This window comes from Pleuronectes platessa, chromosome 3 (genome assembly GCF_947347685.1).
Source record: "Pleuronectes platessa chromosome 3, fPlePla1.1, whole genome shotgun sequence".
In the NCBI taxonomy this organism is placed as follows: domain Eukaryota; kingdom Metazoa; phylum Chordata; class Actinopteri; order Pleuronectiformes; family Pleuronectidae; genus Pleuronectes; species Pleuronectes platessa.
Genome location: NC_070628.1, coordinates 21,326,789 through 21,340,011, shown reverse-complemented (window position 1 = coordinate 21,340,011; position 13,223 = coordinate 21,326,789). Strand labels below are relative to the sequence as shown.

Below are 13,223 nucleotides of genomic sequence, written 5' to 3'. Positions count from 1 at the left end.
GTGTTGCATTGTGCCGTTTATAATAAGATACAATCATCATCGGTTACTCATGAAAACATCGTGAAAGGCATCATCTGTCCATCACCTGAATCAGCAGCATCAGTGTGAGTTCCAGTTTATCACCTCCAACAAGGAGATTTCATTTGTGTTCATTTATGTTTGTTTTTCAGCAGGATGACTCAAAATGAGAGAACACATTTCCATGAAAGTCAATGGAAGGATTTGTTGACATGTGAATCGACTTTCCAGGAAATAATTAATGGATCTTGATAGACCTAGCAAACTTAATTGTGGTTTCATAAAATGGCCTGTCTTTGAAGAGGTATCTGCAGGACCGAGTGCTAGTTTATCTGTCCGGCTCATAACTTTACTGTCCTGGTTCAGTCACTGGTCTCTGAGCGTCTTCACTTCTTCCCTTTTGGCTAAAGCTAAGCCCCCCCCCCTGCACCACCTGCTCATCAGTTTGTAAATGTTCTATTTACACATATATTTCCTCAGGAGACCATATATGGAGCCAAAAGACTTTAAGTCATCAAGTTGTCAGAAACACCTGTCCACCAAAATGGATGATTCGGTTGTTCCATAATCGCTGGGTGTCTTAACAAGCAACGAGCTCACAGGGTCAAAGGTCATGATTCCATGTTCAGGTGTCAGTTACATTCCATCTCCACTCAGGCCGTGAACCTTCAGCACAGAGCAGGACAATAATTAGTGACCAGAAACATTTCATTCTGCACAGTTCAGCTGTCAAACTCTTTATTTGACTTTGTCAAGTGCAAAAACATGAGAAGTGCTACAACTGCAAAACAAAGGTATAAGATACAAAAGAGCTTAGACAAATATTTTCAAAGACAAATTCTGTAACACTGCTTTTAAAACAAAACGCATGGAACAACAACATAAAGGCAGCTGGAGGACACGAGGGTCGGCTTTGGCACGGATCTGTTACACACTGTACACACAGAGCAGGAGTCTGGAGGCATCGCTGGTGAACTGCCGGGCCTCCTGGGATTCGTACTGGACACTGTGAACAAACATCTATATTAAATACATTGATAGCTTTGGCTGAAGTGCTTCAGTTTGACTGGAGGAATGTAAAAACCTTGGAATCTGCAACACCAGTGCTTGACATAATGAATACGCTGCTGCAGCACAAACGATACTGGTCATGAGAAGCAAAAATATATACACCACACGGCACCAATATATACAGAAATGTACACACACAAGGTGAAGAAGACTTTGGGCCCTTTTCATTCCCTTTTTTTTTTTTGAGATCCTGAAACGAGTGAAATCAAACACGACTTAGTTGCTCGGAAATTGGTGCGTTTAAAGTTCAACATTTTGATTAATGCTCTGTGACGGTGGTTCTGCTTTAAAGAGGGGAAAAAACTCAATCATCTTCATATTCTCTAACAACCCGTGAAAACAGGGCCAGCTTCCGCGTTTGGACTGAGAGGAGAAGGAAGCTGGCGTCTGGAAGCCTGTCTGCAGTTTTTGGTTTTCCTGGTTTTCCAGGTTTTGGGGGAGAGGGCGGGTTCCCTGAGATCTGCCCACTGGACACAGGAGGTACGTACGTACGCCTTATCAAAAACAAGATGACAAAAACACAACCAAAGCACAAGAAACAACTGCAAACTACTGATTTGATACCTTGAATGTCTCTATAATGACACATGAGAGTTAAATATGGTGTTGGATATCAGCTCCATCAGAGAATAAAGTGCTAAGTACAAAACGGACAAATGAATGAATGACTCGGCGCTGGGAACAACTCGGGATACGTGAATGATGCAAAAGCTTTGGCAACGTTTATGCTGAAGATACAGTATGAGTGAAGCTTCCTCTATTGGTTTGGATACCCAGCTTATTCCTGTACACCACACCTCTACGTCTGGACAAAAGTGCTTTGAAATTACAACCATATTGAACACAACACAATACAAACATTGAGAGAAGATATTGGGAGTCATTTAGCTTTATGATGTGTAAATATTCAGTACTGTGTATAAGGGACTGAAAAAGCATGTTTTTCTTCAACACTAATCTAACACTAAACTTTACTAAGCACCATGTTTTCCTTCTTTATTCCCTCTCTTCATCACTCCTACTCATCTGCACTACCTCCACTTGCTGCTCCTTCTTTTCGCTGCTTATTTCTTCCCTTAAATTTTCATCTCTCTCTCACATCCGGACCAATTACGGAGAAGATGGTGATATCTGCACCCTGAAGGACTGGCTGCTGGGATACCAACAGACGTGTGTGTGTGTGTGTGTGTGTGTGTGTGTGTGTGTGTGTGTGTGTGTGTGTGTGTGTGTGTAGTGCCAGTGTTACTGATGTTGTGGGGACCTTAATCTGATGACAGTCACATTATGGGGACAAAAAGCAAGTCCCTATAACCTGTATCGTTAAATCATTCAATTTAACTGTGGAGACATGTTTAAGACACAACTGTGTTTGTGTGCGTGTGTTTGTTTGTTTATTTTCTCGTTCAGGCTGAATTGTACGACACATTACCATTAGCACGTCGGCGCCTACAGTGTTAATTTTCTATGCATGTGTGAACCTGCATGTGCGTATATCTGTGTGTGCCTGCATGCAAATACATATGGGCTGAAAACCATAATAACGTGACTGTTGACAGACAGGCCACAAGTACCCATGGTAACCGAAATATCAAATATCAAAAAAATACGGAGACAGACGACATGACTGAGAAATCAACACATTATTTTTGTCAGAGATATACAAAAAGACTGACGGCACTGTCTGCTTTCAGTTGCTTCAGTTCTCTGCTGAACACGCTCGTGTGCTCCTGTCGATGACCCCGCGTAACCTCCAGGGTCACGTGGGGTCAGGGGTTAGTGTCGCTGTGGGGGATTATGGGATAGCGGGTGTACCTTGGTTTCAATGTTAGGGTGTTTAAACCAGCTCACTAAGCATCTGGTGACCTGCACCTTGATTCTGGAGTTAGGATTGGATCTCTGTAAAGTCTTTCCCCACACTGCTCTTCTCTTTGATCCTTGTTTTCTTTCTTTCTTTCCTCTGGGTTTAGAGAGGGGGTCCTCAGGGACAGAACCAGCTGCCCCCCGTCCTCCTCTCGTCCTTAACCCAACATTTACTCCCACATTCTTTCCCTCCGCCGTTCACTTCTGTTCCTCTCTCCATCCAGAGTCCTCAGGATTTGGGCTGTCCAGAGCCGTGTCTGTCTACGTTGGGGTGCACCTTATTTTTGAGGGGTGGGGGCTTGCGTTTCCGCTTGCGTGTGGGAATGGTGGTTGTGTGGGCGGGGTGGTTGAACAGGCTGGAAGCGGGGAGGGTCTCCCTCTCTCTGGGAGGGTCCCAGTCCCGGGTGATAGGTGTAGGAGCAGGAGTGGGAGGCAGGGAAGCTGCAGGGGTACTTGGAGGTGCAGTGGGGGTTTTGGGCGGTGAGACTTTAGTAGGGGGAGTGTTTTCTGGTGAGACGGGGAGAGAGGAGGAGTCACATTTATCTGTGACTGGTGTGGGCGGGGGTGCACTGACTGAAGGTTTGGCTGAGGACTGAGGAGCAGGGGTATGTGTTGAGGCCGAGGTTAGGCTGGGCTTCAGAAAAGGAACAGGTGTGGCAGCAGGAGTCTCTTGGGGGTTGGCAGCAGTGTTTCCACAATCCTTTGAAAGTTCACTTTTATCTGTCTTTTTCCCCCTCTTGCTCCCTTTGTGTTTTTCTTTGCCGCTCTTCCGTTCTCTCCATCCAGCAGAGTCCTTGTCATCCCCCTTCCCCGTCTGTCCCGCCTCGCTCCTTCCTCTCTGACCACCGCCTCCTCTGCCTCTACGTCTCCTTTTCCTCTGGGCTCGCTCCAATCTACACTCGATGTGGTACAGATCCTCTGTTGCAACGGTGACACGGTCGAGCTGCTGCAGCAGGGCATCCAGGGTGGGGAGCAGCCTCCTCAGAGAGGCTTCCGTCTCGGCCCTCTCCCTCCAGCTGGTTCCTCCCACCACCACACCGGGGCCCAGCCCCAAACCCAGGCCCAACCCGAGCCCCAAGCCGATCCCTGGTGCTTCCGTCAGACTGCAGGGGCTGGAGGAGGCCGGGCGCCACGAGGCCTCTGAGCAGGCGTCGTCAGGTGTGGGTGGAGAGTCGGGACCGTCCAGCGGCGGCAAGCACAGGGACTTACAGTCGCTGGTGGAGGATGAGCGGGATGGGGGCAGCTCCATGCCTTCAAAACGCACCTTGTGACGAAACTAAGAAGAAGATAAAAGACAAGATGGAGGCTCAGGGGAAAAGTAGGGAAATTGATGCATATGATCTAAGTTGACCTAAGTCACCAATAATTAACAGTTATCGTTTCGTCCTAAAAGAATCACTCATCTCAAACTATTGTATTTCTTCCCTGAATCAGAGTTGTAAATGAAACAGGAAGTGTACCTCCTTGGTCCTGCTGAGTCCCATCCACATCTTGAGTCGTCTGAGGAACAGCTCGACCATCTCGTAGTCTTGGAGATCCACGGCCGGCCGGTACAGCTCGGCTCGTGCGCGGCGGTAGTTCCTCAGCAGCACGGACGTGATCAACCAAAGCAGCACCAGCCGAATGACAGCGAAGCTCGCGTGGAACACCAGCGAGGTGAGAGAGCTGGAGGGTCCGGTGAACGTCCAGCCGGGACGCCACGATAACAGGCCTCGTCCCCCGGCGCCCAGCAGAGACAGACAGCTGGAGCTCACACTGCCGTAACCGTCCAGGACAGAGTGGAAGAGCTGCGGAGAAGGAGACAGAGCAAAGATGTAGAGCGGAGAGTTTCTGGATCCGGGATAAAATAATAATACCTGGATTTACTTTATACAGTAAGTTATACATGTTGCAATAGTGAAGTGAGAAATTAAACTGACATTTCACGTCACATATGAATCTTATATTTAAATGGTTAATAGATACCAGAATTGTACATAAAGCACCCTAATGTGTTAAAGCTGAATGTTCATCTCATGCTCACAATGACAAAGCTAACATGCTAATGTTTGGTAAATATAAAATTAATAATGGCCGTCTTTTTAGTTTAGCATGCTAGCACTGAACCGAGTACAGCTGAGGCTCATGGGAACATCATTATTTTTGCAGGTATTTGGTCAGATACCACACATTTGGACAAGTACAAAATTATTTGACCTGATGGTGGCGCTCCGCTGAAAAGCTACAGTGTTGTTTATTTCAGGCTCCCGGTGAATTCGCTCAGCTGAATACTGGGAAGTTGTGTTTGGAAATGTCTCACTGATTGCATCATTCTTGTTTTTTAACATTATCCTGCTTCAAATAGTCCTGATGAGTCAAAACCACGTGGAAGAGACTTCATAAGAAAAGAATGATGCTCAGTGGAAAGCACAGGGTGTCCAACAGTGACACAGAGTAATGTTGGTTCAGTTTTCTGTTTGAAAAAATGACTCTTTGCCATCATTTCTCATTATTATTTAGAATAATTATATTTTTCTTTTTACCTCTATTCATGTTCATGTATCATAATCATCCATCCATTTCGACATTGCTGTCTCAAACACATGTTACATCTCCACGGTTCAAAAAAGGTCAAATAAAAGAAAAAAACAAACAGCTATAATGTGTCATCATGTAATTTTGTACAAAGTAGAGTCAGTTCCTGTGATTATAACTTCTATGCTAGAAATGACCTGAAGGAGCAGTAAAGCTGTTTGGCCGTGAGTCTGTTATTGTGCACGGTCTAATAATAAATATGTGGTTATGCTTATGTAAAGGTTTATTGGAGAATTGGTTTCCTGTAAAGACATGTTTGGTGTGTGTGTGTGTAGGAGGGGCTCAGAGAGAGAGAACCAGCAGGAACAGACTGGAGACTGACCAGGTGTCCTGTGTGCGAGTAGGCCAGCATCAACACCAGTAATGCCAGGGCGACTCCCAGCAGCTCCCAGACCGAGCGCCGCAGAGCTCGGCCAAACACGGCCCACTCTCTGAGAAACCGCAACTGGTGAGACGCCTGCAGGGTGACAGAGCGAGGGAGGGAGGAGAGGAGGAAAGTGATTTGTCTTGATAATTCATAATACTAAATAAAACACAGATTACGACTTGGGCCTTACTTGCATAGTCGTGGCCCCCACTTGTAGCCGTTATGGTAACATTACTTGCTTTTTATATCTTTCATTCAGCAAATACTGTTGTCAAAATACTAAACTCCCACACTCACAAGACATTTTTGGGTCAGTGTCTAGTTCACAGACACCAATCGAACAATTCATGGACTATTGACAGAACCACCTGAGCTATCACCACTCACCACAGTATATCATATTAATTATCTGAATCAGTAATGTCAGAGGAAATAAACAAATTTGCTGAATAATATATCTTGAAACACAAATTGAGCACAACTCTAAAACTTGTTGTCTTTTAAAAATACTATAATAGTATTATACTCCAACTATCTTCCCCCAGTAAGCGGCTCTCTTTCTCAAGCCGTCCTACTGAAGACAAAATTCTTTCAATAAATATTTACTCTATAGTTACATCCGCCAAGGAGGTTATGTTTTTGCTTGATTTAGTTTGTTTTGTTAGTTAGCATGATTACGCATGGGACAACTGGATGGATCACCACAACACTTGGTGGCAGGATGCGGTATGGGTCAGGGAGGAAACCGGTACATTTTGGTGTGGATCTGGATCAGGAGGCCGATCCAGGAGTCTTTGGCAGAGGCATTTTTCTGAGTTTTTGTTGATTTCTCAGAGGACAATTCATTGATCTTGATGGAAAAAAGGCCACTGATATTTCTGAGTGTGTGTAATTCGGTGTAGATCCAATTAAAACGGGAATGGAGACGGAGGCACACGCTTTGCTGAGGGCTATTCTAGTTTTTTAGAAAATGTAAATGAAAATATGGGTTGGGAAGTACAATTCCAAAATGTGGATTATTAACAAGTTTCTAACTGTTTTTATATGAAGTTCTTGAGCCCAGAGGAACAAGTTGAACCAAGGTTCTGCTGGATTTATTGACCATAACAAAAATCGAATTATCTCCTATAAACTGTGATGATGTTCTTTTAAGTGATAACATGCCCTGTTATTATATTTATAACAGAACTGATAGCTAAGAAGGTGAGACTACTAAATAACACCAAAGTAATAATAATCAAACATATGTCATGTTTTCTACATGTTAATAATCAACCCACTCTCCCTCTCTCTTACCTTGAGCACCAGTATCAACAGCAGCAACGCAGACATGACTGTGTACATCTGACTCTGCTTGGCCAGCGGGTAGAAATCTGTGAAGGCGTCCCGCGGGTGCTTCATATACAACGTCCACTGCTTCTTGGCCATGGTGCAGCGGCTCAGGTGCAGCCCGCACACAGAAGCTGCCAGAGTCAGTTTACAGAGACCCAGGATTCTCCAGGCGGACAGCAGGTAGCCGTAGCCCTCTCTGAGGAAGCCCATGATCCCCCGCACCAGGAAGTACAGCACCAGGGCGAGGAGAATGATCTAGAGAACAAGGAATCATACTTTTATTTTGAAAAGGTGTGAACGTGTGTCTAAAGATTGTTCCAATTCCTTAACAGAACTCTGAACTTGCTGTCATGCAATGTATGTGAAAAATAACAGTTCAGTAAATCATTCATACTTAAATATAAACCACACATGTGATCAGTAATGAAGCAAATAGTTTCATTTTATGAAAAACTTCTAACAGATAAACCAGGTAGGTTGAACAGAAAGTGTTCTAACTTCACTCTACTGCTCTGCACACAATGCCCATCACACAAACTATTAAAAGTGACTGTGTATTTATTTAGGGGTTGCGAGTGGTTACCGTGAGAAGGAGCTGTAGGTCAAGGCCTGTGATTGGCCACAGAGAGATGACATGGAGGTCAAGACTGGACTGGGCACGCTCGGAAACTGGGAACTCGAACAGGAAGGAGAAGACGGCGAGGAGGTTTGTGTTGATGTTGTAGAGCGAGAACTCCACAAACACAGCACGGGTCCTGTGAACAAACAAATAAACACAAAACACGCTCAATGGGCGATCAAGACTCACTTCCTGTTCTGAGACAGATATTAGGATTTTATTTGTTTTATGTAACCTGGTTGTTTCCATCACAAGAAGTTCTATTTTAGACCTTCACCATCCGTTTTGTATCTACTCTGAGTTGCTCCCAGCGGAATATCTGCAACCTCATACCACATGTGGTTTAAACAGGATTAAAGGTTTGTTTTTGTTTTTATCACTTATTAACAGAACACTTGCTGAAAGTGAGCCCACATTCTTAGCACATCCTCTCCCTGATTGTTTTCTATGTTTTATTCTAATGTTTGATTTTTTTTTAATTTTCATGTGCAACTTTTTAATGACTGCAGGCTGCATGCAAATTGCACCGCAGGGACAATAAAGCCTCGAGCGCGCATGGTTCTGTTTTGCTTGAATCATTGTGTAATTGTGCACACATGCACATCGAGCCCCATTTCAACTCCCTCACCCCTGGCCCCTGGATTATGGAACAATCTGGTCAATGAGGTCAGAGAGTTTTTTTAAATCAGGTTTTTAGTAGTTTCTTAGCTTTTTTGCAGATAATACACATTTATTAGTCTGACTTTGAATTAGGATCTAGTCTTATAGTATAACTTTGGCTTTTTTTATAACCTTTTCTTAAAATTCCAGTCGTGTTTACTACCTGTAGTTGAGCCAGTGCTGCTGCTTCAGCTGCTGTAAGGAGGAAGAGGCCTCCATTAGGCTTCGGCTCAGCTGGTGCACCACGTCGCCGCTGTTATACGCCCTCACTTGACCCAAACGCCACACCCTAGAAAGATGTGTGGGAGGAAATGCAGTGTGGAACATGACACATCAAAAGGGAACCAGATGTTAAACGTACAACTGAATCTGGCTGAATCTTAAGTGAACATCTGTTTTGTAACGGACGGCTTTTCAATCCCATTCTCACCAGTTTGCATCTCGACCAGCAGAATCCTCAGCGTCTTTATTTGGAGAAGGGAACCAGCCCCAGTCACTGTCTCCTGCACCACCTGTCACTGGGAAGAAATAACAGCTTTAAAAAGATCAAACTGAGACCATCTCATCTCACTGAGCTGATGACAGAGCATAAGTTCAATAAACAGAAATGATAAAAATAACATCTGCTAGAGGACCTGTGATGCTACACATATAAAACTAAATGCAGCTGACTTTACGTGTACAGCGAGTTTCTGTCAGATCAATAAAGCTTCAGTGACCACGGTTACATCTCACCTTGTGTGTCACAGGTTTGTCGCAGCCTCATTGTGCCGAGCAACACGCTGCCTGTGTCCCTCAGGAGGGCAGGGTCGTCCAGTAGCCGTGGCAACAGGGACTCATTCAGCCACATCAAGACGTTGTCACGGCTAAAAGACACATGACACGTTGCTGAAGAAAATCATACTGAAGAAAATCATACAGTGTCTATACCTTTGAATAGAAGACATTATTCATGCTCTGCTCTACACAAACTAAGACTTATTCTCTCTTGTTTTGATAAAGTTACAAATGAAGGTTGATTCTCAAGAGCGTAGACGAGAAAAACTGCAGCTCCATAATAAGAGAATCAAGAGGTTTGTTAGCAGCTAATTAAAAGCTCTATTTTTGGAGAATAGAAAAATCTAAATTTGAACTAAAACAGGACAGTTTCTTATGAGGTCGAGTTCAGAACCTGCTTGATTGTGTGTGTACCTGCTGATGTTGTGATACTCAGGTGTGTGTAGCACTTGCTGCAGTTGATTGCGCAGTCGGAGGCCGTGTGCGTCTTTGGCAGAGTCGGAGTAGTTGAGGAGTAAAACCACCAACAGGAAAAACATATAAACCAGGAAATTCTGAAAATGAGAAACCAAACATTTAGTGATGAATCAAGACATATATTTAAATATCTATTCTACCAAATCATATAAGTATAAAAACAGCCTCCAACATCATCTCTTTAAGCCACTTTACAGTATCTACTGACCCACCTTCAGCATGGTGTGCAGCATGTGGACCTTGCGGGCCTGGTGCCGAGCTTGGGACAGAGCGAAGCCCTGCGGTGGTCTCACCCTGGGGACCCGCTGGACCACCCTCTCCACACGGGGGAACTCCACCAGCACATCCTGGTCCTCTGGACGCAGGCGCCGCACAAACACTGCAAAATAAACTGCCTCACACAAGACCTGTGAGACAGAGAGCACAGCAGCAGCCAAGCAGTGAGATTTGGAAATCTATATCAAAGCTTGAGAGGTTGTTCAATTTACTCAGCTCAACATGGATTATGTGATTTATATTGATCACCTTAAAGGAAAATAGGAAAAGTGGGATACAATGTGTCAACGTGACCCCACCCTGATGGGAATTCAATGAAAAGAGATTTGGGTGTGTGCAGTAAGTGTATGAAATCACAGCTTTCCAGGAAGAGAGAAAAACAGCCCAGTTATTCGCCTGAAGTCAACGGGTTTTAAATCTCTCTCACGTTTCAAAGGGACAAAAGTCTCCAATTATATATTTATCTGAAACCTGCCTCATTTAATTTTCTTTTGCCAACTTTGAGGCATCACAGAAAAGAGAGAAGATGTTTTTGTTAAAAGTGGATCACAGAATACAAATGTGAATGTGTGTGTGTGTGTCTACCTTGATTGGCTCCAGCAGCAGACACGAGCAAAGGAAACTGGCAAAACAGGAGATGAGCCACATCATGGCCACTCTTTGACTGAACCCGCGGCCCGCCCAGATCGAGACGCTATTGGCCAGAGCGATCACCGCCCAGCTGCCCCACAGGGTGGCACGTCCACACCAGGGAGGGAACCGCCTGGGACGACACACGTCAGTCATAACTAGAGAAGGGAGACAGGTCCAGATGATGTGGGAAGCAACAAATTAAAAGTAGATCAAGAGAAAGAAGAAATTATATCTGACCAAAACAGCAAATCAACAGCAAATCTGCAGATCTTTACAATGACTGTAGTGTTGTGATTATACTTCAGATTTCAGGTCATTGGCAGCACATTTCTTTGCAATTAATAAAAAAACAATAGCGGTTTTATTTTATTTGATAAAACATCAGTTCACAAAAGTAGCAGGAACTCTTACATAACGAGGAAATACAATTCCGTGGCGTTTTTCATATAAGCTTTATTTTTTCCGCTGAGACAAGATCCAACTTTATCAAAAACAATCCAGCCGAGAGCCAGTCTTCGTCAAACTGCTTAACTTTGGTGAATGATGAAAATAAAAAACCCTTTGTTTCTGGTCATGGCTGCAAACATGACTGGAAGTTGTTTATCAAACTTAACAAATGTTGTAACACTGAAGGAAGAACCGGAGCTTTCTAGTGTCACGGACTTTTAAGTGGGATAAAAAACTAGGCATGCCACCAAAACATTTATCTGTAACACACACACACACACACACACAAACACACCCACACACACACCTGTATTCGCGGTGAAAGCAGTTTTCGGTGGGTCCCTTCTGACAGATTCCAGAGGAAGAGGCTCATTGAGCTTCTGGAGGAGGATCACTTCAGTCTTGTCTCCGAAAATGCTCGACCTGCCGCACAGTAAAACACATTAAACTCGTTCAGAGTAATGCAGGTAATTCTTTGCGTCTACTGTGTCTTTTTCAGAGATCACACTTACAGGTCGGCCATCTCACTTTCATCGGCCTGGGGAAAGAAGTTCTGTCCATCTGCCAGGATGTGTTTGATCAGATCCTCATCTGTGGGAGAAAAGCAGCGTGAGTTCAGTTTGGACCTCATTACGTCAACTGGACCAATCAGTGCAGTTCTGTCTACATAGATTTTTTAATCGGACTGATTTGAGTTCATTGTGACCTTTGAAATGTAATCAATTAACCGATTAATCAAATCAAAGTGTCGAATTTAAACCAATCAAACTCAAGAAGTAATTTCCTAAAGGCAGACCTACGATATCAAGTGTCAGAGGCTGAAACATGTTTTGTAACCTTGACCTATTTGAAGATTTGTGCAAAGTTTGAAAGGATTCTCTAAAGTTCTTCAGTCAACAGGTTCATCAGGTAAAAGAGATTTGTGAGGTCATGGTGAGCTCCACCAAAATCCATTTAGTTCATCTATGAGTTCAAGTCAACACTTGTATGAAACTTGAACAAATTCCCTCAAGGTTTTTTGGAGCTGTTGGATTAACCAAGACCAAAACATATTTTGTAAAATCATGGTGACCTCGACCTTTAAACACCAAATTCTTATTAGTTAGTCTGTGAATGTCTGTACTTATTTTGAAGAATTTCCATCTAGGCCTTCTTAAGACATTGTGTTCCCAGGGCCACATAAAGACGAGCAAATCGACCACCTGAAAACATTATTTCTCTGGTCACTGGCTGTTTGCGGGCGTGGAGGCATAAAAAGTATCCGGTATGTAGTATGAGCATATTTTATTCACCTGATCTGAACAATTGTTTTAAAAGTCTTACTGTTTTTACCTGAAGAGGTGAAATATTTGTTGCGTTGCTCAGTCCCCTCCTCATCGTCAGGGTTAAAGGTCATGTCAACACCCAAGTGCCTGCTCCCCTGACCCCTCTTCAGCCTGGGCAGTCCCGCTCCGTGCCCCGCCCCTCCCACCACAGACACGTCACTCAACAGCTCCGGCCAATCCCTGTCCTCCGTATCCTCCTCTGCCATGGTCCAACTGTCCACACTGAAACACACAGTGAGATATTAGCATTATTTAGAGTCTCAAGCAAATTATTCGGTCACTTTAATAGCCGCCTTACATTATCTCTAATTCATCAGATATAAAACAGTAATGAGGTTTTAATAACAGTACACTCAGTGCTGCTGGAACAAATAAGGCTTTTGGTTTTATTAGGCCCCGAGCACCTCCGGTGGGAGGCTCTATTTTATTTCGAAGGACTTGTATTTCGCTTCATGGGCTTTTTCAGGACCTACACATGCTCAAATTCTCACCAAAGTTTGCAGGAAATTCAAAGCCTGAAAAAGTATTTGTATTTTGGAGTAATTTGAAATGGGCGTATCATTTAGTGGCCATTTTCCACATTTTTTACTTTGACAAACTTGTCTCAGGGCTTCATCAGATCAACTTCATATTGAGGTGAATGTCATCTAAACAAGATGGAGATAGGGCCATGTGACTTTTCATTACAAACAAAAAAGTCTCTTGGATAGATATGCTAGACAAAACAGGAGGCCCGCCATTTTAGCCTTAGTATTTTTCTATTCTCTCTGGCCCGAGCTTAGCCCGA

At 43.9% G+C, this 13,223-nt stretch overlaps 1 protein-coding gene across 1 annotated transcript in view; it reads right to left on the bottom strand.

Moving 5' to 3' along the window:
• Nucleotides 1–739: 739 nt before the first annotated feature.
• pkd1a (polycystic kidney disease 1a) overlaps nucleotides 740–13,223 on the bottom strand; it is a 64,206-nt gene continuing 51,722 nt past the window's right edge. Inside the window, exons 43-56 of the mRNA XM_053419338.1 lie at nucleotides 12,444–12,658; nucleotides 11,624–11,702; nucleotides 11,419–11,534; nucleotides 10,617–10,819; nucleotides 9,968–10,162; nucleotides 9,693–9,832; nucleotides 9,237–9,367; nucleotides 8,932–9,019; nucleotides 8,665–8,790; nucleotides 7,806–7,977; nucleotides 7,187–7,477; nucleotides 5,846–5,980; nucleotides 4,410–4,736; nucleotides 740–4,225 (exon numbers count right to left, since the gene is read on the bottom strand). Of these exons, the coding sequence (XP_053275313.1) occupies nucleotides 3,179–4,225; nucleotides 4,410–4,736; nucleotides 5,846–5,980; nucleotides 7,187–7,477; nucleotides 7,806–7,977; nucleotides 8,665–8,790; nucleotides 8,932–9,019; nucleotides 9,237–9,367; nucleotides 9,693–9,832; nucleotides 9,968–10,162; nucleotides 10,617–10,819; nucleotides 11,419–11,534; nucleotides 11,624–11,702; nucleotides 12,444–12,658 (3,265 nt within the window). The 3' untranslated portion in view covers nucleotides 740–3,178. The remainder of the gene's footprint in view (nucleotides 4,226–4,409; nucleotides 4,737–5,845; nucleotides 5,981–7,186; nucleotides 7,478–7,805; nucleotides 7,978–8,664; nucleotides 8,791–8,931; nucleotides 9,020–9,236; nucleotides 9,368–9,692; nucleotides 9,833–9,967; nucleotides 10,163–10,616; nucleotides 10,820–11,418; nucleotides 11,535–11,623; nucleotides 11,703–12,443; nucleotides 12,659–13,223) is intronic.